This window comes from Sciurus carolinensis, chromosome 2 (assembly GCF_902686445.1).
Source record: "Sciurus carolinensis chromosome 2, mSciCar1.2, whole genome shotgun sequence".
In the NCBI taxonomy this organism is placed as follows: Eukaryota; Metazoa; Chordata; class Mammalia; order Rodentia; family Sciuridae; genus Sciurus; species Sciurus carolinensis.
In genome coordinates, this window is record NC_062214.1 from 14,784,323 (window position 1) to 14,807,218 (window position 22,896).

Genomic DNA, 22,896 nt, shown 5'->3' on the forward strand with positions numbered 1-22,896 from the left:
CAGCTTTAAACGCAATAACATGAAACCTGTGCTGTCTTTGATTGTGGGAGTGCCCAACAGGTGGGCATTGAGGAAGTGCTTAGAACATGGAAAGGTGCCTCCATGATCTTCATAGCACTGCTCTGAGGTAGAGGACTGGAGATCTTAGCTCCCATTATCCAGAAGAAGAAACAGACTGAGCATCAAGTTTCTGTTTCCTCAGGAAAGGCTGGTTGCACTACAGCAAGAGTACCTGCCTGGTGTGTCAGCAAAAGCCAACAGTGACCCTGTATCCTGTGTTGGAATGTTTCTTAACTCACTCACCAACATGCCAGACCTATTGTGGGAACCCAGCTGCTGCTGCTCTGGGACAGAGTATTTGCCCCTAGATAAATAACAGGAGGCAGGGAGAGAAACAGCATGTCTGGATCCAGAGTTGGTCAAGCCACACTGTTACCCCTTGAGGAGTCTGGCCTCACTTGGAGGAGCTTCTGGGATAAAAACCTCAGTTACCACTCAGATCTGAGATTAAGAACTGCTGCATTATATGTTGTCCAGCAAAGAAAGCAATTTCTGATAGCTTTTATAAAAGATTCCTACCTTCTCGGGTGGGTTATTTGATGACAAGATTTGAGCGACGTGCCACCTGGCTTCTTCCGCAAAGTCCTGATGCAGGCTTGGGGCTGATGACCGGGCCTAGAATCCATCTTCACTGTTTTGCCAGCTGTGTCCTTGGGCAAGCTGCTTACCTTTCCTGTGCCTCCTTTTCCCCATAAAGGCAATACTACTACTTCATTAAGGGTATCTGAAGATTAAATGAGACAGTGTGTTGTGTGTACTTGACACGTGGCCACAGGCACCTTCAGGAGTTATTGGCTACCATTGAAAGATTCAAGGCCAATCCTGAGAAGCCTCTTGGGGCCTCAAAGACTGAAACATTGACCTATTGCCACTACCACTGTGTGTACTACGCCCTCTCTCCTTTGTACGTGGTGCAGTCTAGGCATACCTGGTCTTTGAGGGCAGCCAGCTCAACATGTGCCACAGTGCCCCTCCCTCCTCACCTGGAGGGAGGCTCTGGCCATGTCTGTGAGTAGTAAACCTCAGAATCTTTATCCAACCCATCATTGTCATAAAAGAACTCTACACACTCTTGTCCTTACAGGATTTTTATTAAGACCCAGTCATGCATACTAAAATTACATATTTTCACCACTTTGACTTAGAAAAATGCACTAGAAAAATAAACTTTTGGTCAAAACAAACACTGAAACAGATGAAGCCACCATCATGTGTCTCCACACTCAAAGCCAAACTGAATTTCAGTTTGGAGCAAGGAATGTGACCACTGGCTGAAATGATACCCCAAACCTGGACATTAACCCAGCTCCCAGAGTGGTACCAGAGGCATATCCACAAGAGCCTGCCACTTCCTACCTGACTCAACAGGCTGCCCAGTGAGAGTTCTCTTGAAAACCAGCTAAACTGAAAACCAGTAAATGCATCACAATCACCACCATCCCTTGGACATTTCCTGTGAAGAAAGCTCCTGCTGAGAAGGGATATTTGATGGTTCTTTCTTGCATTTCAAGCAAATCATTTCTGAGTCAGGAGAGCAGAAAGGAATTTAGATTTTCAAAACTAACAGTTGCCGGTGCTGAGGGCTGCTAGCAGGTTGGCAGCCTTCCTGAGCAGCTCCATGCTGTCATGGCTGCAGGAAGGCCACACGTCAGCTACCGTTTCCCTCCTAAACGAAAGGAGGTTTCAAAGGAAAACCTGAAAAGCCGACCACTTTAAATGAGGTATTGTAATAATGCCACAACAGTACTACAGCTTTGGTTGCCCAAATGAAAGAAAAATCCCATGATTGATCTGAAAATAGCATTACAGACACTGCCCACTTGGTAAGTCTCGAATTCAGGGGAAATGCCTCTTAGCACCCCAGCTCCTCCTGCAGAAGCAGTGTCTTATAACAGGAAGTGCTCAGAAACCAAGAGCGGTGACTGCTTGTGACATCAGGATGAAGGGGAGGGATCCACATCCACCTTTGCAGCCAGAAGCAGGAAAGCCAGCACGAGAGGCCAGGGGTGCATTTTTGACAGATTTCATCGTTTCTCCCCATAACGGTAGAATAGATTTCTAGGAAGAAACCAAGTTTTCCAGAAGTCCTGTAGGGGAATTGGGGAAGAGAAAGAAAAGTCGTCCCATAGTCCCAAGCTAACACATTCATTTTGGAAGCTTTACTGATACATTCAGACCAGAATTTCCTAAAATCCCAGATGGCAGTAAAAAAGGTTGTCCCTGTGGTAATGAAGCCAGGAGCACAGGGCTTAGGGTTCAGGATATAGGTCTCCTGGGTCATGATGATTCAGGGGTGTTCAGGGGCCTGTTCAGGGACATATGTAGCAGGATGTAGCTGGAAATCAGCTATCCTAGTTTCTATCCCTGTGCCTGCCCAATGCCTCTCTACCTGTACACGGGAAAGTTTATGCCTGGTGTTTGAACCCTAGTCCGCGGTGTATCCACCATGAAGCCAGGTCTGCTGCGCCCGACTGGTTGCCCCACTGCCCTGCCTTGCTTTCCACCAGGGAGGTCCTGGATTGGCAGCTTGCTTCCCACCTCCTGAGGTGCCAAGACCATTTGATCTCTCTCTTGAGCCAGCACGATGCCCAGCAGCTCCAGGAGGCAGACAAATCTAGGTTGAGGCCTCTCACCTAACTGGAAAGGCTGGGGAAACAGCAATATCCCTTCTGGCCTTTGAACTCTCTCTCCAGGTGAGCCTGGCCATCCCCATGTTTAGTCACATAGACAAGGGCCATTGGCCAGGAATGTGATGCAGGATGTAAACCTTGGTCACTTGGTGGAGCCAAAAGTTCATCCCTCTGTCTAGCAGTTTGTGTGTGTGTCCCCCACTTCACATACACATATTTTCTCTCTGGAACCTAAGAGAGTCTCTAACCAACTTCCCATCCAGGCCTCTGTGTTCTGAACCACGTACTTTGCCATTCTACTGAAGCCTAGGTCTATTCAGCAATGCCAGTCACATCGCTTTCAGCCAGAACTAATGGAAGCCAGAGGGGTATATTTTGGCACTTCCAGTTCAGCCAAGACCTTGCAGGATTCAGGGTTGTCTCTACGGTGGAAAGAACTTTCCCTGGAATTGGCATTAAATGAGGTAAGTAAATTAATTTCCACCAACAAATTAAGCATTTCTGAAAGTGCTGTAAACTTGAATAGCTTAGTAATAAAGACCTTTGATTTTCAGAGTGCTGTTTCTCTCCCTAATGGAACCGTCTGCCTTGCCTGCTTATTCTAATAAATGTAGAGAGAAGGTACAGGTATGACAAATAGTACTTTCCACTACTTAACATCATGATCACATATGAAAGGAAACACTTCAAAATCCATCAGATGAACCACCTAACTTGATGGCTGGGTTAAGGCTGAAATCTTGACAGGTAGGGTCTAAAATGCTGGAATACAGAACTGCCATTCAGGCTGACTGGTCCTCCCAGAGCAGAAAGACCGTCACTCTTCAGGGAGTCTGGGAAGGCAGAGGCCCCAGAGGTGACCCAGCAACAACCCGCCCATGTGTGTGTATGTTTCCAGGGATGAGATTTAAGAAGCCCAAGTACTGTAACCACCGTAGCTGGGTTTACCAAATCCTACCAGGGTCTCAGGGATGGAAGGAATTCCTACAACATTCAGGTCACCTCACAGAAGCCATCCTTTAATATTTAACCATCACTACAAAAAGGAAGTTGGGTCACTGAGTCCTAGGAATGCACATACTAGTTTTTTTAAAGGCAGGACCAGATGGCACTACTTCTTCATGGAAAGGTCTGTGTATAGTAAGAAACCAGATGTGACCACCTCTATCTAGACAGCCATCTCTCCAGGCAGATAACCTACTAGTAGCTAAACCAAATACCAGAACCTCTGTGCCCAAAGGGCCCTTCAGCATCATTTCATCCAGCCTCGTTTTCTAGGTGAGAAAGTGAGACCCACAGGGGCCCGTGTCTTATGCAGTCACATACCCGCAGCCCAGGTCTCTGACTCCTAGGCCAGAATTCTTTTAGGTACACAAGCCTAGGATCCAGTGTTTTACACTGAGCAAGATTCTATACTTCTAGGACCTGGTCTGACCCGACTGAATCAGGGCTAAGGCTTTATGGGTTTGGGGGATATTTCTACTGCAAGATTCAACCAGTGAATCCCAGGGATGCTCTGAAGTCTCTGGCTTCCCAATCTCATCAGGAAGAGGTGCTTAGGTCCTGGTGCTCCACAAAGCAGCAAGGTACTTTCCAAACCCGGTGATGGAGCTGGAATGGGAAGTTTCCTGATGAGCAACGGGGTCTTCAGGGTTCTTTTAAAAGGCAGACTCCCAAAGCTTCACATCCGGCCACCTTGCAGGTTCGGCCAAGCTGTTTCAGAGGAGTAGTGCTGACTGGCCACTTGTGTTGTCTTCTCCTGGAAAGTGGCATCAAAATGACTTCGGTCCTAACTTTTCTTGCTTCCAAGATGCATAAGAACTAGATGTAACTTCAAATCCAAATGTGTGGGGCTCACTGGGGAAACTTTCCATGTCATCCCTGGATAATCTAAGTAACCAAAGGCTCACCCCAAGCAGGGCTCACCCGCAAAGGTCTTCAGACGGTTCCTCATGCTGCCATTTCATCACGAGGAGCAGGACCGAGGCCTCAGACCATAAGTCCTACGGATGAAAGGGTGTGAACATGGCGACACTCCCAGGGGACTGACTAGTAGCAGGAGTACAGCTGTGACTTCACGGCTCGCACGGAGTCGTCACACGGCACGTCCGAGGCCAGTCCCTCAGGCAGCAGCGCCTGGCCCAGGATGCTGTCGCAGGCGGGGACCGGCTGGCAGAACTCCCTCACAAAGTCGTCCTCTGAGGCCAGCAGCACAGCGCTCCAGCTGGCAGTGTCCAGCTCTCCTGCGGTGCCCCCGTACTCCTTGGGGAGAATGTTTCTCGGGAGGTTTGTGTGAAGAGAGTTCAGGTCGGACCCGTGGAGGAAGAACTAAAAGGGAATGAAATAAAAAGGACAGGCATTCTCGGGTGAATCAGTAACCCAGCAGTCTCTCACGGCAGGTGCTCGGATGTGTGTGGCATGAAGGAAGGTCAGCTGCGCTGACCCAGTTCCTCAGCCTGAGGAGCTTGGAGTAGCCTTACTTCTCTTTTCCTTTACCACACACCCTGCTGGCCTTCCAAACACCTCCAGGATCCAACCACTCGCCGACCTCCTTAATGGTGCCAGGCCTCCAGCACCCCTCCCCAGAGTCCCACGTTAGCCTCCCACCTGGTCTCCCCGCTCCCACCCTCGTCCCCCCAGACCCCCCAGGCTTTCAGTGCGGGTCAGGGCATGTCACTCCTCCTGGCCTGCCTTCTCAGATGGCCAGCCAGAGGCTCCTCACCTGGCCTCGTTAACTCTCTGACTCCTCTGATCATTCCTTGGCCCTACTCACACCAGCCTCCGAGCTGCTCCTCCAGGGCTGCCTCTGAAGCCCTTCACGCTCACTGTCCCCTTTCTTTGGTTTCTTTCTGTCTGAAGCACTTTTCCCATTCTAATACTAGGTAATATACGTGGTCCATTATCTGAGTGTCTCAGAGTGTAAGCTGCTTAGGGGAAGGGATTTCACTCATTTTGCTCATTCTGCACACAGCAGTCGATCAATAGTTTTTTAAAATTAAAATTATTTTTGTTGTTTTTGTTTTTGGTACCAGGGATTGAACTCAGGGGCACTCGACCACTGAGTCATGTCCCCAGCCCTAGTTTGTATCTTATTTAGAGACAGGGTCTCACTGAGTTGCTTAGTGCCTCACTGAGTTGTTGAGGCTGGCTTTGAACTTTTGATCCTTCTGCCTCAGCCTCCTGAGCCACTGGGATTACAGGTGTGCGCCACCCGCCCAGCTCAATAAATAGTTTTGAATGAATAAGTGAACACACGAGGGAGAACAAACAACATCACGGGCCACAAATAAGGGCACTTCACAGATGTAAAAGACCTGTGCAAAGGCTATGTAGGTTCAGGTTCCAAACAGAATCTTCAGGAACCAACACAGGTTCACACCCATGTAAGGAGGCCATTAAACCAGTGGCTCTCAGCCTAGCTGTGCATCAGGATTACTTAGGGAGATTTTACTTTTTTTCTTTATTTTTGCGGTGCTGGGGATTGAACCCAGGGCCTTGTGCTTGAGAGGCAAGCACTCTACCGACTGGGCTCTCTCCCCAGCCCCTTAGGGAGATTTTAAAACCCAGATACCTGGGCTTCACCCCTAAGCTGATAAAATAGGGAAAAAGCTAGATCTGGATTTTAAGTTCCCTCTCTTGCAACTTTGGGGTTCTCTATCGGTATATGCTTTCTTTTTTTGAAAAAGAGTATAAAATTGAGGGCCTAGTCTTTGGAGTGACCACCATGTTCCTACCTATGTCTAGGTCATTTCGATCAGTGGTCCTGGGAAAGGTGAAGAGAAAAAGGGCTCTTCTGGGTCAGAAAGGAAGATTTGTCCTTTAGTTTATCTTGTATTGTTTTGTTCTGGGGATTAACACATGCTAGGCAAGTGCTCTACCACTGAGCTACATCCCCAGTTCTTTTATTTTAAGACAGGGTCAGGCTAAATTGCCCAGGCTGATCTTAAACTTGTGATCCTCCTGCCTCAGCCTCTCAAGTCAGTGCGCCTGGCTAAGACTTATGTGTTCAAGTATCATTTATCCCAGCCAGATGATAATCCCAGGTTACTCAGGAGACCAAGGCAGGATGATTGCAAGTTTAAGGTCTCAAAATAGAAGATAAAAAGGGCTGGGGATGTAGCTCACTAGTCGAGTACCCCTGAGTTGAATCCTCACTATCGTGAAAGAAAGAAAGCATGGAGGAAAAGAACAAAGGAAGAGCTATCCTTTTTTTTTTTTTTTTTTTTTTTTTGGCACTGGGAATTGAACTCGGGTGCTTTACCACTGAGCCACGTCCCCAGACTCTTTCATTTTTTATTTTGAGATGGGGTCTCACTAAGTTGCTGAGGCTAGCTTCCCTCCTCAGTCAATGGAATTACAGGCGGGTAAGATCTAGCCCAAGAGTTAAGCTAAAACCCCACATATCTCAGAAACCTCGAATTGCTTCACTAACTACACAATAAGATGACAAATTAGGTAAACAGAAAGGATGAAACAGATATTTTGTTTTTGAGACAGGATCTCATTGTGCTGTCCAGGCTGGCCTCAAACTCCTGGGTTTAAGAGATCCTCCTGCCTCAGCTTCTAAGTAGTTGGGACTACAGGTACATAGCGCCATGCCTGGCTCTTGAAACAGCAGGGTTTTTTATTTTTATTTTTGTAGTACTAGGGATTGAATCCAGGGCACTTTACCACTGAACCACTTCCCCAGCCTTTTTAAGTTTTTATTTTTGAGTTGGGGTCTCACTAAGTTGCTCAGGTTGACCTCAAAATTATGATCCTCCTGACAGCCTGAGTTGCTTGCAGGAGTACACAGCGGCACACAGCAAATGATCCTTAACACTTAAGCAATCTGCCCAGTGACTCTCTTTGGTTCCTCCCCTTTCCACATCCTCTTACACATAAAATGCAACATCGGCTCACAACACCTAAGCCAGAACACCATAAAGTCTCGGTGTTTACAGAGCAGAGAGGGCACTTACAATACAAATCCTGACTCTGCTCTCTCTGCTGGCAAATATTGGCTTCTTATTAATTTCATCTTCCCCTTATAAAAAAGACTATCATTGATATTTATCTGACTTTCCAAGTTAGTTCCAGGGCAAACACAATTAAGCACTAGCTGTCACAAGCAAATCACGGCAGGAAAAAGATGAAAGTGCTGGAAGTCACGAGGACTGTCACTTACTCTGTTTGCTATTTTCTCCTTCAGAAATGGTTTTATGATGGCGAAAATGCCTTTAAATATCCGAGGTTCATTCACTATATGGACTGCTTTTATCCGAATGGGAAACCCATCCTGTGGGGGAAGGGAAAGGGGCATTAGAACATCTGCAGCATCTATAAACTGTCCCTTCTGCAGCTGGACTCCCATATTCAACCTTCACGTCAGGCCCCACATCAGTCTGGTTCCATTCTCGTGGTCTCGTCAAAGACAGACCCGGGGGGAGGGGGGTCGCTAAACGGGAGGACTAGCCTTTGTGAAAGTCTCTCCTGGAAGCCAAGACTGGGTCAGAAGAGAGTCAGGCAAACAGGCAGAGTGGCTCCTCGTTAGCCAGCAAGGATCTGAGTCTACACGGATGGAGCTGGCAAACCAGACTTCCTGGCTCAGAGCTGCCCTAAGCATACTTCTGGGTGAGCGGTAGGCGTGGTGCAGACAAGGGTTCCGTGGCAGGTGAGTCTGGGTAAGTCAGTAGACTGGACATAGGTTTCTGTAGATGCAGTCTTCTCATATGGAGATGGTGGTGGTCAAACGCCTAAGAGAGGGATTTGCTATTCCACAGTTCCCAAACTGGTTTAGGCCTGGGACTTCTGCCCCTTCTGGAGGATTTTTGTTTTGTGGTACTGGAGAGTAAACCCAAGGCCTTGCAAAGCTAACGAAGCACTCAACCACTGACTACACCCTCAGCCCTTTTTATCTGATTTTGAGACAGGGTCTTGTTCAGTTGCCCAGGATGGCCTCAGAATCCTCCTGTCTTAGCCTCCCGAGCAGCTGGGATTACAGGCGTGCACCACCTCACTCGGCTGAAGGACCTTAAAGCACCAGGAAAACACTGATCCACTCTATCTGACACTGAATGCAGCGTTCAGAGGTAGACATCAGAGCAGAGCAGAGGGCTGGGGTGTGGCTCATAGTTCAGCACTTGCCTAACATGTGCAAGGACCTTGGTTCTGTCCAAGCACTACAAAAACAAAAAGCAAAACAGAGTGGAAGCTAAGAAAAGCCAGAGTACTGCTCAAAGCTAGAAATCAAATTTAGAATAATATCTCGAAGTGGTCTTAAACACACTTGTGAACTCAAGTGAGAGGTGATGCTGTAACCACTGGGGCCCACAGTTCAGAGGCAGCGTCTGCAGCACACTGGGAGCATGGTCAGAACGACAAGGAATCCAAACCTGTCACAGTTGTGACCCTCTGGCCAGACTCTATCCTCTTTAAGTCTCAGTTTCCCTGTCTATCAAAAAAGGAAAAAGAAGTCTTGCCTTGACTAATTCAGAGGAGTCTTCGAAGGACTGAACAGGTTACAAAGGTGATAATAGCACTTTGTGAACTGCCAAACAGGTGTGTAAGGAACCTTCCTGTTCCCAGCAATTTGAGTTCTAAACCAAGAAGCCTAGGTGAGAGGCCTCTGCCCCAAACACAATCCCACAGAACCCAAGTACCAGTTCCGTAGAAGGCTGGAGAGGCTACAGCACTTGGGCAGGACAATTTCTTATTTTGTTTTTTAGGAAAATTCCTCCTTTGCCTTTTGCACACCCACATGTACATGCACAGAAAGGCAGAAAGCATTTGCCTGTTTTTGATTCTTGCCCAAACTCTGCTCTTATCCAGATAGAAGGTAACTTCTCCCCAAATGACTGGAGACCTGAGGAAGCCACAGAAAATGGCTGGTGATTTCCCATTGCAGGGGAGAAGTGGGGTTTGTGTAATTGCAAGAGACCTGCAGGAAGGGCCCTGGGGAAAGCCAAAGCGATCGCAGAACGGGCACACGGCAGACGGGCCATACCTGGAGGATGCCAATCACCTTTTTGGCTATAAAAGGGCCAAAATGAGATGCTTTTGATAAGCTCACTCCTTTGTAGTCTGCAAGAATTACAATTCCATTCACCTGGGTTTCTTCAGACTGAATGAGTTTTTCTAATGTCAGGTATATGGCTCGGATGTTCTCAGTAATTGGATAGTTGCTTGGTATCCATCTGTCTGCGGTATAAGAGGAACAGCAGGTTACAGAAATGAACAGAAACAAGTGATCAGAAAAGATTTACCTCCTGTCTAAAACTGTTGTCTCAAATGGAAAAGAAAGATATTTGTGTGGCCACAAAGCTACTTAGGTTATAAATGGGCTTTACGCAGTGGCTGATATTTCTTAACTCCAGACTAGCAGTGCATTAAGAAACGGAAATGCAGTTGAGCATCAAGGTTAAAAGCGTGTGTTCTGAAGCCTCACCACCTGGGGGGTCTGAACCTGACTAGCCGTGGGACCTTGAGCAAGCTCAAGCTTCTGAGCCTCTGCCTCCTCTTAAGAAGAGAACACGGACACCATCTTCAGGGACGCCTCGGGTATCTTTATAACACCGTCCTGACTCCCTGGGGAGACCCTCTTCCCACTTTTGCCATGCAGTTAGCCTAGAACTGCCATGACCCCTGACTCTAGAGGTGAAAAAGTGCCTGGGGACTGGTTGGCCCTCTGGTGTTATATCCTCCTGGTCACAGTGAGGTCAAAGCCAGGTCGCACAGAGCCCAGGAGTCTTACTTCCAGCACCTTGACCCTTGGGAAAGGGACGAGCTCTCCCCGCCACTCAGGGAGAGTTCCATGAGGCCAGAGCTGGCCTTGGAATGAAGTCCATGCCGAGGTCAGTGGGCAGGGAGACAGCTTTCCAGTGCTGTTTGACCCCGCTGTGCCCTAATGTCAGGTATCTGAAAAAATGAGTTATCTTTGTTGTTGTTTCAGCTGACCTAAGATGGTTTTCTGTCACTTGCCACCCAAAGAGTGAGCCCTAACTTCTATACCAACTTCAGGGGCGTGGTGAGGATGGGAAATGATGCTGTACAGTCCCAGCAGACCCTGTGTTGTGTTTAATACTCCCCACGTATTTAACGAGTCTTGCTTCTCTTTGGGAAAAAGATAAAAATGACAGTATTTGTGACTATTAACCATTATTCTCAAGAAAATTCCACCATCACCTGTGTACCCCTTTCTTAGAACGGTAAAACTTCACAGGGTTACCACCAAGGAGACATGTAAAATGCACAAAATCCCTAAGAAAATTCTTTGTACAAAAATTGTGCCAGCAGGCTATTTAGTGTTGCTGCCAATTAAACCTGCCTCTGCATAGCTGGATGCCATCTTTTCAATCACATATGTCCCCAAAGAGCTTATAAAAAGGCAACGCCAAAAGCCAGTTGAGAAGAGAACTTTGTATATATGCCTCCTCCTAAGAAGCTGGGTCAGTAAGGAGGGTCCAGACCTGCTCCACCCACGTGGGGAAGCTATTCATCTCACCAGCAAAGGGCAGGAACCATCGGGGCAAGGTGCAACCAGTGTGTTAACATCTGCTGTTTTGTAATATTCTTACATGTTGAGCACAGAGAGCAGAAGAGCCTCCTGGCTGGTTTCTAGGTCTCCTGGTGCCCTGAAATCTGCACTGCACTGCTAATTTTAAATAAACGCCTCTAATTTCAGAAAGTGCCCATCAACAGCAGGTAAAGCCATTAACACTGCCTGATTCATAGTAAGGGCTGGAAAGAAGGGTCTAGTTTCCAAAGAGTTTGATAAATGAGAAAGGAAACAGTGACGTGGGGCTTAACGGCAGAGGAAGCACAGGGAGGTGTCGCTCCCCATCAGCTGTCCCTTGAAGAGGCGTTTGTGCACACCAGGGCTGCCAGCATGTTCTCATTTCCTGGCTTGCTTGGGAAGAACACTGCAATCTATCTTTCCCTTTTTTTCTGAGCTCTGCTCCGATGGAAAATGTTGAGGCTGTGGGTGGAGCAGGAACACGCCCCCGTGACAGTGCGTTCGGCGACATGGAAGAGAACAGGATGAAGAATTAGAAGGCTGGAGTTCTAGCACCCCCTAGTCGCTGTGTCCAAAGCTGGGAATGTTCCAAATGCCTCTTGGGAAGTCGGCAGGGAACTGCCCCCAACTGCTAACTACTGTGCCAACAAAATGAGAAGAATAAATATGGCAGAAAAGTTTTTCAGTTTTCTCTCCCGATCTCTAAACTGCTGCCTGCTTTCTGACGTCTGGATAGTAAAGTTAATATGGAGAACTAAATAATGGTCTCAACAAACAATAATGTGTATTTACTTTTGGGTCTACTCATACTTTTTTTTGTACATCAAAGAAAATGAACTTTAAGAAAAAGGAATGTACCCTGATGACTACTATGAAGTGCTAATATTTAAAAAAACGACTCTGGGGGCTGCAGTGTGGCTCAGGGGTACAGCACCTGTCTAGCATGCATGAGGCACTGCGCCCCATCCCCATCACTGCAAAAAATAAATAAAAATAAAGCAAATCCCATCAGAGCTTAACAAAGCAGAGGAAAGAAAGGAGGGTGGGCGAGGCACGTGTCAGTCCAGTCCTCAACCTCTCGCTGACATCGGTGCTTCAGCCACTCACAGAGGGGCAGAGCAGGTCCTGGCAGCTGTGCCTGTATCCTACGACTCGAGGCAGACCCCTCAGTTCGGCACTTTCTACCCCACTGGGAATCTAGAATGTGCACCGAGGAGCGTGAACTGGTGGCCAGGTGAACCTAAGAGCCGAGAGGTGTCAGTTGGCCTTGTGCACAGAGACAGCAAGAGCCAGTCTACAGAAGTGTCAAGAGGATATGCCAGGGGTAGCAGAAATGTGTGGCCAGAGCACACGCAGGCAGGTGGGCTGTCTTGGACTGGCTCTTACTGTAGGGCCGGTAAGAGCCGACGCATCTCTTGGCCTCTGGGTCTAGCTGATACTCCTGCCTCGCTTGACCACGTCCTCCCTTCTGTCTTCAGTCAGTTTCAGCAGGTTTCTATTATCTAAAATCAAAAGAGCCTCAACTAACAGAGTGGGGAAGGGACTAGGAGCCAAGGCAGGGTGCAGGACAATCTCAGAGACCATACCCACGTCCCGTGCAGTCTAGGGAAATACCTGGGCGGATGCAGAGGATGTGACAGCCCCTGGGGTCAGTGTGGGGCAGCACAGTGAGGAAACCGGAATCAAGGACATCTTTTAGGGCCGATGGCTTCAGGTTGCTGAAGACTTCCGGCCAGCTCCTGCGGCAGCTGTGGTAGTTGACCAGGAGCTGCAGGGCCCGGTCGTAGTCAAACTTGCGGGCGCGGAGGAAGCGCAGCAGGAAGGCATCCTCGAGGGATGTGCTCAGGTTGGGGTACTCCTTCCGCACCATGTCCCGCAGGGCCTGCACGTCCCGAAGCCTCCACTCTGGCTTCTCCTGCAGCTCTTCCCGGGCTTTGGTGACCAGTTCTTCTGTCAGGGAGCACACATAGCCAGGGGGCTCGGGTGGTGGTGGCAGTTCATTTTCAGAGAGCGAGGCCGCAGAAGGGCTGGTTCTCAGAGAGTCACTTTCTTCTGACATTAGCTACCAAGGTCCCTGCTGACACAGAAGCCCATGTGAAGTTAAGAAAGCTCAGCACTGCCCATTTTGAAGTCCAGGATGGCAGGATGTGGGGATAGTAGTATTTGATTTTCAGAGCTAAATAACCTCAGGGGCAGTGATTCTTGAAGAGGAAGGAACTGGACCTGAACCATAGGCCCAGGTCCAACCCAGACCCCTGCAATTAGTCTCCTCCCAGGCGCCCTGGCAGCTATGGCTGAATACATGCACTGCTCACCAGACACCACGGACTTCTCTGCAAGTGTATGAATAGGTGCTTGACCACACTCGTAATCACAGAAAAGTGAATTAACTTGAAGCCAAGCGTGGTGGCACACACCTGTAATCGCAGCAACTTTGAGGCAGGAGAATGGCAAATTTGGTCAGCCTGGGCAACTTAGTGAGACACTCCCTCAAAATTAAAAAATGAAAATAAAAAGAGCTCAGGCTGTAGTTCAGTGACAGTGCAACCCTGGGTTCAACCCCCAGTACCCCCCACCCACACCCACCAAAAAGAAGCAAGGAAGAGACTTTGCGATCCACACTGGCAAAAACAAACCATGGGTTCTCTGGAATAGTGGCAGGATAAATTGACGTAGCACCTTTAGAGGGCAGCTCATCAGTATCTATTAAATGTAAAACCACATATGGCTCAGCAATTCCATTTCTGGGATGCATGTGCATGTGCAAAATAATGCACGCACATGTCCATTATAAGTACTGATTATAATGATAAATGATTGGAAATATCTTTACTGCACATCAGGATGGATCAAACAAAGGATGGGTACTTTGGGGATGTAGCTCAGTTGGTAGAGTGCTTGCCTTGCATGCACAAGGCCCTGGGTTCAATCCCAAGCATCACCAAAAAAAACAAAAACAAAAACAAAAAAACAGGCTACTATTCAGTCATGAAAAGAAATTACCAGATCTTCATGGACTGACATGATATATTATGGAAAAAGGAGGCTAAGAACAGGACACAAAAAGTAATCACATTTATGTTTTTAAAATATATACCTATATGCACTTGTGAATGCACAGAAATTTTCTGGAAGGATATAAAAACTGTAACCAATGGTTACCTTGAGGGAAGAGATCTGGGCAACTGAACAACTAAGATGGGTATGTTTACTGTATTGTTTAATTTTTTTAAACCATGTACCCATTTAACACATTGTGATGAATGTGAAATGGGCTGGTAGATCTAATGCTGGGGAAATACACTTGTCAAATGGCCCTAGGTGCTGCTACCAGCCACTGGATGCCACATCACCCATAGCACCCCAGCTGTGACTGAGTGAGATGCAGAGTCCTCTAACAGGTAGCCTTGGCTTGCTTGAAGACTGTCTACAGGGTCACACCTTTCCTGCGATTGTACCGCCCCTGAACACTCTCCCTGCCCAAACCTCCTGCACGGGGGTCAGACCCGCATCACTGTCTAGAGGATCTTCTTCTCCAGAACCCTCTCCATTATCTAGCACAGTCTCTGCTTCCCACTGGACACGTATTGCATGTCCCATAATGTCTGCTTCCCAAAAAATCTGAATCAACACACTATTGCATGGAACAGCTGACTGATATTCCAGGAATAAGGTACCTGCAGGTCGGCCCAGTTCTAAAGTTCAAGCTCTTGTCCGTGGGCCACCATCTATCCTCCAAAGCAAGCTCAACATGGAAATCAGGGATCATCTCACAGGTTCCTGCATCTCCTAAGGTCCTGACTGGACCTGGCTGGACTCCCTCCAGTCCACTGCAGCCAGAGTGACCAAGCAGGTCACTCCCTTCAAAGCTGAGATCTGCCACTCTCACAAAGGTGTGTCCTCATCCTGAGCATATCCTGATCCCTCCCACAGACACGCTCCTGCTCCAGTTCCTCACCTGACCCACATCGATCCCCCTTAAGTCTCACTTAGATGACAGTTCACTCACTCAGTAGTTATCAAGCATTTATTTAGGATGTATGAAGCCCTCTTCCAGGCATACAGAAGTAAAGGAAGAATTCTGCCCTACTGAGCTTAGATTCTAGAGAAGATAGGGAAGACTGTAAACATAATCAATTACACAGTCTACACAACCTGCCTAATGTTGTGCAAAACAACAAAACAGGGAAGTTGGCTGTATGTACCCCAGGGCAGGGGCTGCAATTTTGAATAAGGTAGTCAGGGAAGGCCTCACCTAGGTGACAGAGGAGGAGAAGGAGCAAGCCATGCATATCTGGGGGAAACAAGTGTGAGCTGGAGGTAGGAATCTGCCTGGCTCTTTTGAGCAACAGCGAATAAGCAAGCTGAGGAAGGCCAGCCAGTGAACTCAGGGCTTTTACTGGACCCCAGGGGCTGGGGCTTTGTAGGCCTGTAAGAACTCTCTCATTCTGAGTGAAGAGAGAGCATGGAGGGCTTTGTGTTGAGATCTGATTTACAGTTTAAAAGCATCACTACTGTTTAAAGAATGTAGAGGGTGAGGACAGAAACAGACCACACAAAGGCTACTGCAATAATCCAGGTGAGCAAGGGTGGTGGCCTGGAGCACGCAGCCTTCACAGATCCCAGGTCAGGTTGGCTGCCCCCCACAGGAGCTCTTTGGCATGGCACTTCTCACTCTGTTATAGTCGGTAGGCAATTTGTGGTTGATAGCCATGTCTGTCTTGTTCATCACCATAAAGACAGCACTTAACATGGTATGACAGTCTGCACTCCATAAATATTTGCTGAATGAGTTTAATGTGCTTGGCAGAGGTATGCTGAGCAAGAAATGAACAGTTCCAGCTGTGCAGAACCCAGTTGGGGACCCAATAGTTGTATGCAATCCCAATCCAGAGTGTACCTGAGCGTTTGCAGGCGACAGGCCTTGGGGTTTGGCCTCACCTCCCACCTCTCCCCTGCCAGTCAAAACAAACTACTGACCCACAATTCTTCAGATACTTCATGCACTGATTCCCCTTCCCTGGAATTTCCTCTCCTTGTTTGTTCCCAACCACACAACTCATCACCTCCTCTGTGAAGCCTTCCCTGACTTCCTCGGGGTGAATCCCTGAGTTTTCCACAGCACTGCAGTCCAATGTCACAAGTGTTTACATGAAATTCTGGAATCTGTTTCACGATGCATTATCAAATAATTACTGATCACCTACCACACGTCAGGCACTGCTAGGAACAGCAGCAAACACTAAAATTCTTTGCCTTATGAAACTTAAGAGTGGAATGATGAAAAGAGATAATGCTGTACTTCTGTGTTTTACCAAGCATCAAGCACTAAGTTGTACAGTTTACATTTGTTTTCTCAAAAAAAAAAAAAAAAATTTCCCCCCAGTGCTGGGGGTGTACACTGAGCTACCTCCCCAGCCCTTTATTTACTGTCCCCAAGAATCCACGCGGGCTGAGAACCTGCCTGCCACGATCACGCTATCCCCTTCGCTGGGCACCCGGCAGGGCTCAGTAAACACCAGGGGAAGATAGGAAGCTAGGGGATGTGCCCAAGGGTGCACACCTAGGAGGTAAGAGGAAGTGTCAAGCCCCACCCCGGTCTCATATCTCTACCCTCCACCGGGTGCTTCGCTTTTAATCTCCAGGGCCCGGACAGTGGCTCAGGAACCGTCTGCTAAATGATGGATGGACGAATAGATGGGATGCAACCACCATCTGCGGAGGTGAGGCCGGAATCTTCCCCACCTGGGGCCCATCCTTTTTGTGGAGCATCACCTTCCTCGCCGCCCCACCCCCCAACAGCGGTGGCCAAGGAGCCATCTCTCCTGGAGCCCCAGGGATCCCATCTCCCTTGACAACCCTCCCAGGCCCCCAACTTCCGGTCGTCGCCCCCTCCCCAGGTGTCCCCATGTCCTGGGGTCTCTCGCTCCCCCGGCTCCCACTTCCGGTTATCCCTCCCTCTCAGGGAGCCTCTTCTCGGCCCCTGGGGCGCACGCATGGGCTCGCGGGCACTCACCGGCCGGGCTGCGGGGCGGAGCGCGGGTCAATCGGCGGCGGGAGCCTCGTCTGGCAGCGCGCACTGAACCGACCCGCACTCCTCGCCCGGCCAGCCCGGCCCCTCGCGCCGGAAGTGACGTGCAGGGCGTGGGAAGGCGGGGCGCCGCTCGGGAGTGCGCATGTGCGACCTCTCACAGCGTTGCCAGAGCTTTGTCTCCACCTGGCGGCCGCGACTCCGCCCTGCGGGACCTTTGCTGTCTGCTGGGGAAGCGGGAGCGCGAGCGGCCTGTCTGGTTCGCCGTGTGAATGGGGAACCGGGTCCAGAGAAGATAAGGAAGGAAAGAAGCTGCTCTTTTCCTAGAACGTACTACCACGAACCTGGTGTGTTCCTCCATGCCGCATTAAATCTCGTATTTGTGCAATTCCCCCGTTTCAAGAAGAGGAAAGTGGCAATCCATTGCAGAAAAGACATTCAAACCCAGACCTCAGGATTAGCATTCCAGAATTCCTCCCATCGCAGCTTCCCTGGGGACTGGCTGCTTCACAGGGGGAGAGATTTCCAACCTTGGGTCTGTCATTAGCAGCGTGAAATTGGACAAGCTCCTCTTCTTCATTGGCCTCGGTTTCTTCATCTGATCCTGATTTGATAATTACTTCTCTCCTGCTTTAGGTTTCATGAAGTGCCCTCCAGATAACGGTAGTTTGAAAAAAGGATTTATTATCATCACATCTAGTCCATTAACGCCCCCCAACATATACATGTTTTGTGCAACTGCAATTTTGAGTCGAATCTCCTAGGTTCCGGTCTCAGACAGAGTAAAGACGCTGCACCATTTCTAGAGAGAAATTCCGGTGATCCAGAAGAACTTCAGATCCAAAGGGATGACCTTAAATAATTTCTTCCTTTCTCTGCCTCAGGGACAAGGGAAGTCCCAGAGGGAAGTGACCCAGGAGATCCCCAGGAAAATGTTTCTTCTGGGTGCCAGACTGTGTGTTGGGAGGAATGTGGGGGTGGCCTGGGAATCTTGACTTTTGACACTCTGCCCTCTCATTCACCATTTCTGGGATTCCTAGATAAAATATAGAACATTTGGTTAAATTTGAATTTCAGATAAACTATTTAAGTATGTCCAAACAACATTTGAAATATACTTATGCTTTTAAAATGGTTATCAGAAATTGAAATTATTGCCGGGCACTGTGGCACATGCCTATAATCCCAGCGACTGGGGAGGCTGAGGCAGGAGGATCATGAGTTCAAAGCCAGCCTCAGCAATTTAGTGAGGCCCTAAGCAACTCAGTGAGACCCTGTCTCTAAAGAAAATATATAAAAGGGCTGGAGATGTGGCTCGGTGGTTAAGGACCCCTGGTACAAAAAAAAAAGAAATTCAAATTATCCAGACTGGGGTTGTGACTCAGTGGTAGACTGTTTGCCTAGCATGTGTGAGGCACTGGGTTTGATTCTCAGCACCACATATAAATAAAGGAATAAAATAAAGGTCTAGCAACATCTAAAATGTATTTTAAAAAAAAGAAATTCAAATTATCTCAAAGTTGCAGTTGTAATTATCCAGGATAATCTCCCAATCTCAAGATCCTTAACTTAATGACATCTACAGCATACTTTTTACAATGTAAGGCAAGGTAGTCACAGACTTTAGAGATTAGAATAAGGACATCTGATAATGTTCACCCAGCTGTGAGCTTGGCCAAGTCGCTTGAACTCCCAAAGCCTCTAGTTTCTCATGGACAAAAGTCTGATTAAGTGGGCTCATTAGAGGAAACTCCTTGCCCATAATAGGCAAACAATAGGTACTTAAAAAATGGCAGCTCTTAGAGCAAAAGACAAGGGATGATCCTGTCCAAACCAGGCTGTCCTAGGTCTTGGGATAACCACCCCCTTCTCAACCCAGACCCTACTTGAGACTCACAGAACCCAGACTGCAATGCTAGATGCTGACATCAGGAAGAGAAGTTGGTCTTGAGGTCGTTATTTCTTGTTCTTCCTTAGTGACGCATTTTAGAGAACCAATTTGCTCAGAATCAGAAAGCTCTCAGATAAAAATTAATTTTCTGCTTTTTGAGCAATTGTATATGCCAAGCACTGTACTTGTATGATCTCAAGTATGCCTTACAACAACCCCGTAAACAACGGACCAGGTTCTCTTACTGAAGAGAACACTAAGATCCAAAAGAAGACATCAGTTGCCCAAGGGCAAGATAATCTGGGAAAGAGCCAGAGTTAAACTCAGGTTTGTTTGACACCACAGTCCCAGATTTTACTTTGCTGTAAGGGTCATGTGGGCAGCTTGTCTCCTTCTTTTTACAGGTGAGGAAACAGGCTCAGAGATGGACAAGAAATTCCCCACGGTCACTTGACAACTAAGTGGTTGAATAGAGATCTGAACCTCGGTCTTCTTTTCTGCCTTGGGCACTCCAAAGTGACAGACTCAAAACAATCCCTTGAAAGGACCCATTTCTTTATGTGTAAAAGGGATTCCTTGGAACAGTCACTAAAATGGCTTGTGTGAAGTTCTGGTACATTGTGTCATGAAATGTCTGTTGATTATGTTCACCCGACTCCCGAGCAGAAAGATCACCAGAGGGCAGCTTGTCCTGTGTTTTGGTTCAGAAGGCTCCAAGCAGCTCTCTCTTCAGCATCTGAAGAAAGGGATCATGACATTGGATGTGGGCTGGAGGAGGCTAGAAATGCCTGAGCTGTTTCCAGAGCACGTGACTCAGAGCTCCATCTACTAGGATCAGGTTTTGTTTGCAACAGGATCTTGCTGTATTGCCCAGGCTCACTCCGCACTTCTGGACTCAAGTGATTCTCAGGTTCCCAAGTAGCTGGGTCTAGTGGTAATAGTGTTATTGCCATTCTTCTGAGACAGGTGTATGTGTAAAGTGGACTCAAGCAAATTAGTAATGATAGACTCTTTTCATCTCATCAGCCCCCGTATCCTTGAGAATCAAACACTTCAAGTGTGGAAGAAATGAGCAACAGATGTAACAGCAGAAGTTAAGTAGAAGTTCTGTAATGAGGTATTTGCATTGGAAATATCAGTATGAACTCGAGACTGTTTTTAAAGAGAAATGATATACATGTAAACACCACACACACACACACACACACCCCTATCTAATACCGAGTTGTATCCATGAAAAAGGGCTGGAAACAATGACCAATCTAGTAGCAACAAGCATACCTTGCACCCAGATATAGTAGTTTTGAAATGTCACTTTCAACTAAAAAATAAAGAATTTCTTAAAGAAATGGTTGATTCCAGAACTGTAGCAGGAAATATATTAGATGATCCTGGAATATAACAGATAACAAGGCAGCTATTGTTAGGGGCACATAAAAAAAAAAAAAAAAGTCAACTCACTGATGAGACAATTTCAGCTGCAACTAAGATAATAATTGCAATAATTACTTTCAAATATCAATAATAAATGATAATAATTGCAATTACAAAAATTGCAATTGATCAAAATTCATCAAATATGTTTAAGTCCCTGAGTTTGTAGTGACATTCATCAGAAACACTAATGGATCACCTTCCGAAGGAGGCATAGAAATGTTACTGAAGAAAGAATCCCATATTTATTCCACCTTTTCTAGATAAACAGTAGCACTGGGTAACCAAATAATAGACTAAGTGAAGCAATTTCCTATAAAATTATTACAACTGACATATGAAAACAAAGTGATACAATATTGCCATTTTGAGATCTGCAATGAGCTAAGCATCTGGTCATCGAACACAATAGCAGTTAATAGCAATAAAAAAAAGAACAAACACAGCCATGTGTGTGCTTCTTGAAAAAGAACCAGCACAACCTCTTATGCCAAAGGAATAGGGCCTGGCTCTCATCCAGTTGCTCATCTGCCTAGAAATGTTGTATTATTCTATGAGGATGCAAAAGACAAAATGCAGACTTTGAGAATCTACTGATTAAGCAGCCTCAATTCTTCAACTGATGAACTGCAAAGAAAAGAAAAGGTTGGAGGGGGAACTATAGATTTAAAAAGGCCTAGTGTGGTGGCATGCACCTATAATCCCAGTTACTGAGGAGACTGAGACAGGAGGATCACAAATTCGAGACCAGCCTGGGCAACTTAGCAAAACCCCGCCTCAAATACAATTTTTTAAAAGAGGGATGAGATGTAACTCATGTGCGAGGCCCTAGGTTCTGTCTCCAGAACCACAAAACAAAACAACAAAACAAAACTTACCTGTGTGATTTCAGCACCTTAGAAGCTCATTTGACCAATTAGAAATAGTAACATCCTGACCGATTTCTATCTGCCAGGCACTGTTTCCAGTGCATCTAATTGAATTGAATCCTCAAATCCCTCTTCTGATTATTCCCATTTTACGAGAATAAAATTGAGACTCCCAGAAGTTCCCTGTGGCCACACAGGAAGTGGTGGAGGAGTTTGGATCTGAACCCAGGCAGCCTGGCTCTCAGGTTTGTGCCCTCACCCACGGCAGTGTGTCTCCCATCCTGGGTTCAGATTTGGGTTTTCTCCAAGCTGAGGATTGAATGCGGGCCCTCACCCCTGTTTCTTCTTTGACCTCCAGAGTCCCTGTTGGCAATAAGTCCCCCTCCGGAGTGTCGGCCACTTGGGTGCCCATGCCTTGGCACTGGTGGCCAGAGTCTCACTCTAGCCCTGGGAGGTGGGGGCACCTGTGGATCTGCATTTGACAAAGGGCAAACCTGGCACCCAGAGAGGTGAAGGAACTTGCCTGAAGTTACAAAATTAGTTAAGTGGCCCTGAGGGGCAAGGGAGGGGTTTACCTTGTGGGTGGGGAGGGTTTGCACTCTGGTTCTTGGGATTCTAAAGAACAAAATGTCCTATACTTTTAAACATGCTTCCCCCATGGGTCTGACCCATCTGAGGTCACCGCTTGCCCAACCAGTGGTCCGGAGCCTGTCTTGGCTAGACAAGTGTCCAGAGCCGGGTGGGGGAAGTCAGAGGCTTGGCAAGAGCCGGGCCTGATCCCTGATGCCTGTCCTCCATCCGAGGGTCATGTGAAGCCTGTGACCCTCGAGCCTGGTGTGCCTCAGTATGCCGGGGACTCCAATTTCTCCGTGTGCCAGCTTTTGGCTTACAAGCCCCAGAACCAGGACCTAGAGCGGAGCCAGCCAGCTCTGAGCGTGGGGGTAAAGCAGTGCCCAGGGCTTGGCTGTGTGGATTTCCCAGAAGAGGTAAGCGCCCTGCTGTGCTTTCCTGCTCACACATTGATTTCCCAACCTGAGTCAGCACGGCCAGTTGGAGGGACAGGACGTCCTCTCTGGATCCCAGCTGGCTGGACCTTTTCCAACACAGAGCCTGAAATGGTGAGGAGATGGGGTGGGGTGGAGATCCCAGAGCCCCTGCTCCATCCCTACAGCCTAAGAGCCCAGCTCACCATCGACTGTATTAACACTCAGCCTGGATGGCGCCACTTCCTACCCGGCCGGCCCAGTGCCGGCACCTGATAGACATCCTCTCCACCATTCCCACAGCGATGCTGCGGGGCAGGAGCCTTCTGACTACCAGATGGGAAAACTGACGCAAAGAAGCAAAATCCCTTACAAATGGTCATGCAGAGGAGGGGTGGCAGGGCTGTGATGGTGGCACCCTAGCGCGGCAGACCCAGCAGCGCTCGGTGAAGCCACTGGGTCTCTCGCTACATCGCAACCATCATCCCAGCCAAGGATGCAAGT

General features: G+C 47.9%; 1 protein-coding gene across 8 annotated transcripts; it reads right to left on the reverse strand.

Moving 5' to 3' along the window:
* Window positions 1-1,136: 1,136 nt before the first annotated feature.
* Window positions 1,137-21,906, reverse strand: Ttpal (alpha tocopherol transfer protein like). 8 transcript variants are annotated; one of them, XM_047540810.1, is made up of 7 exons: window positions 21,419-21,906; window positions 17,201-18,251; window positions 13,602-13,616; window positions 12,799-13,258; window positions 9,676-9,869; window positions 7,858-7,968; window positions 1,137-5,018 (listed from the first exon to the last, which is right to left on the reverse strand). In XM_047540810.1, exons 4-7 carry the CDS (start codon window positions 13,241-13,243, stop codon window positions 4,740-4,742), a joined length of 1,029 nt encoding a protein of 342 aa, XP_047396766.1. In that variant the 5' UTR covers window positions 13,244-13,258; window positions 13,602-13,616; window positions 17,201-18,251; window positions 21,419-21,906; the 3' UTR covers window positions 1,137-4,739. The 8 variants fall into 8 exon arrangements, with proteins under 8 accessions (XP_047396766.1, XP_047396767.1, XP_047396768.1 ...); XM_047540811.1 differs by lacking the exon at window positions 13,602-13,616 and having other exon boundaries at window positions 17,560-18,251; XM_047540812.1 differs by lacking the exon at window positions 13,602-13,616 and having other exon boundaries at window positions 12,799-13,261; window positions 17,560-18,251.
* Window positions 21,907-22,896: the final 990 nt, after the last annotated feature.

What these genes read in the sequence shown, in the direction of transcription:
- Ttpal (XM_047540814.1), bottom strand. Translation starts at nt 13,243, where the DNA reads ATGTCAGAAGAAAGTGACTCTCTGAGAACCAGCCCTTCTGCGGCCTCG. An exon ending in CATCCTCTGCATCCGCCCAG is followed by an intron (nt 9,870 to 12,798) that starts GTATTTCCCTAG and finishes CTTATACCGCAG; the next exon opens with ACAGATGGATACCAAGCAAC. An exon ending in AGGAGAAAATAGCAAACAGA is followed by an intron (nt 5,019 to 7,857) that starts GTAAGTGACAGT and finishes ATTCCCTTTTAG; the next exon opens with TTCTTCCTCCACGGGTCCGA.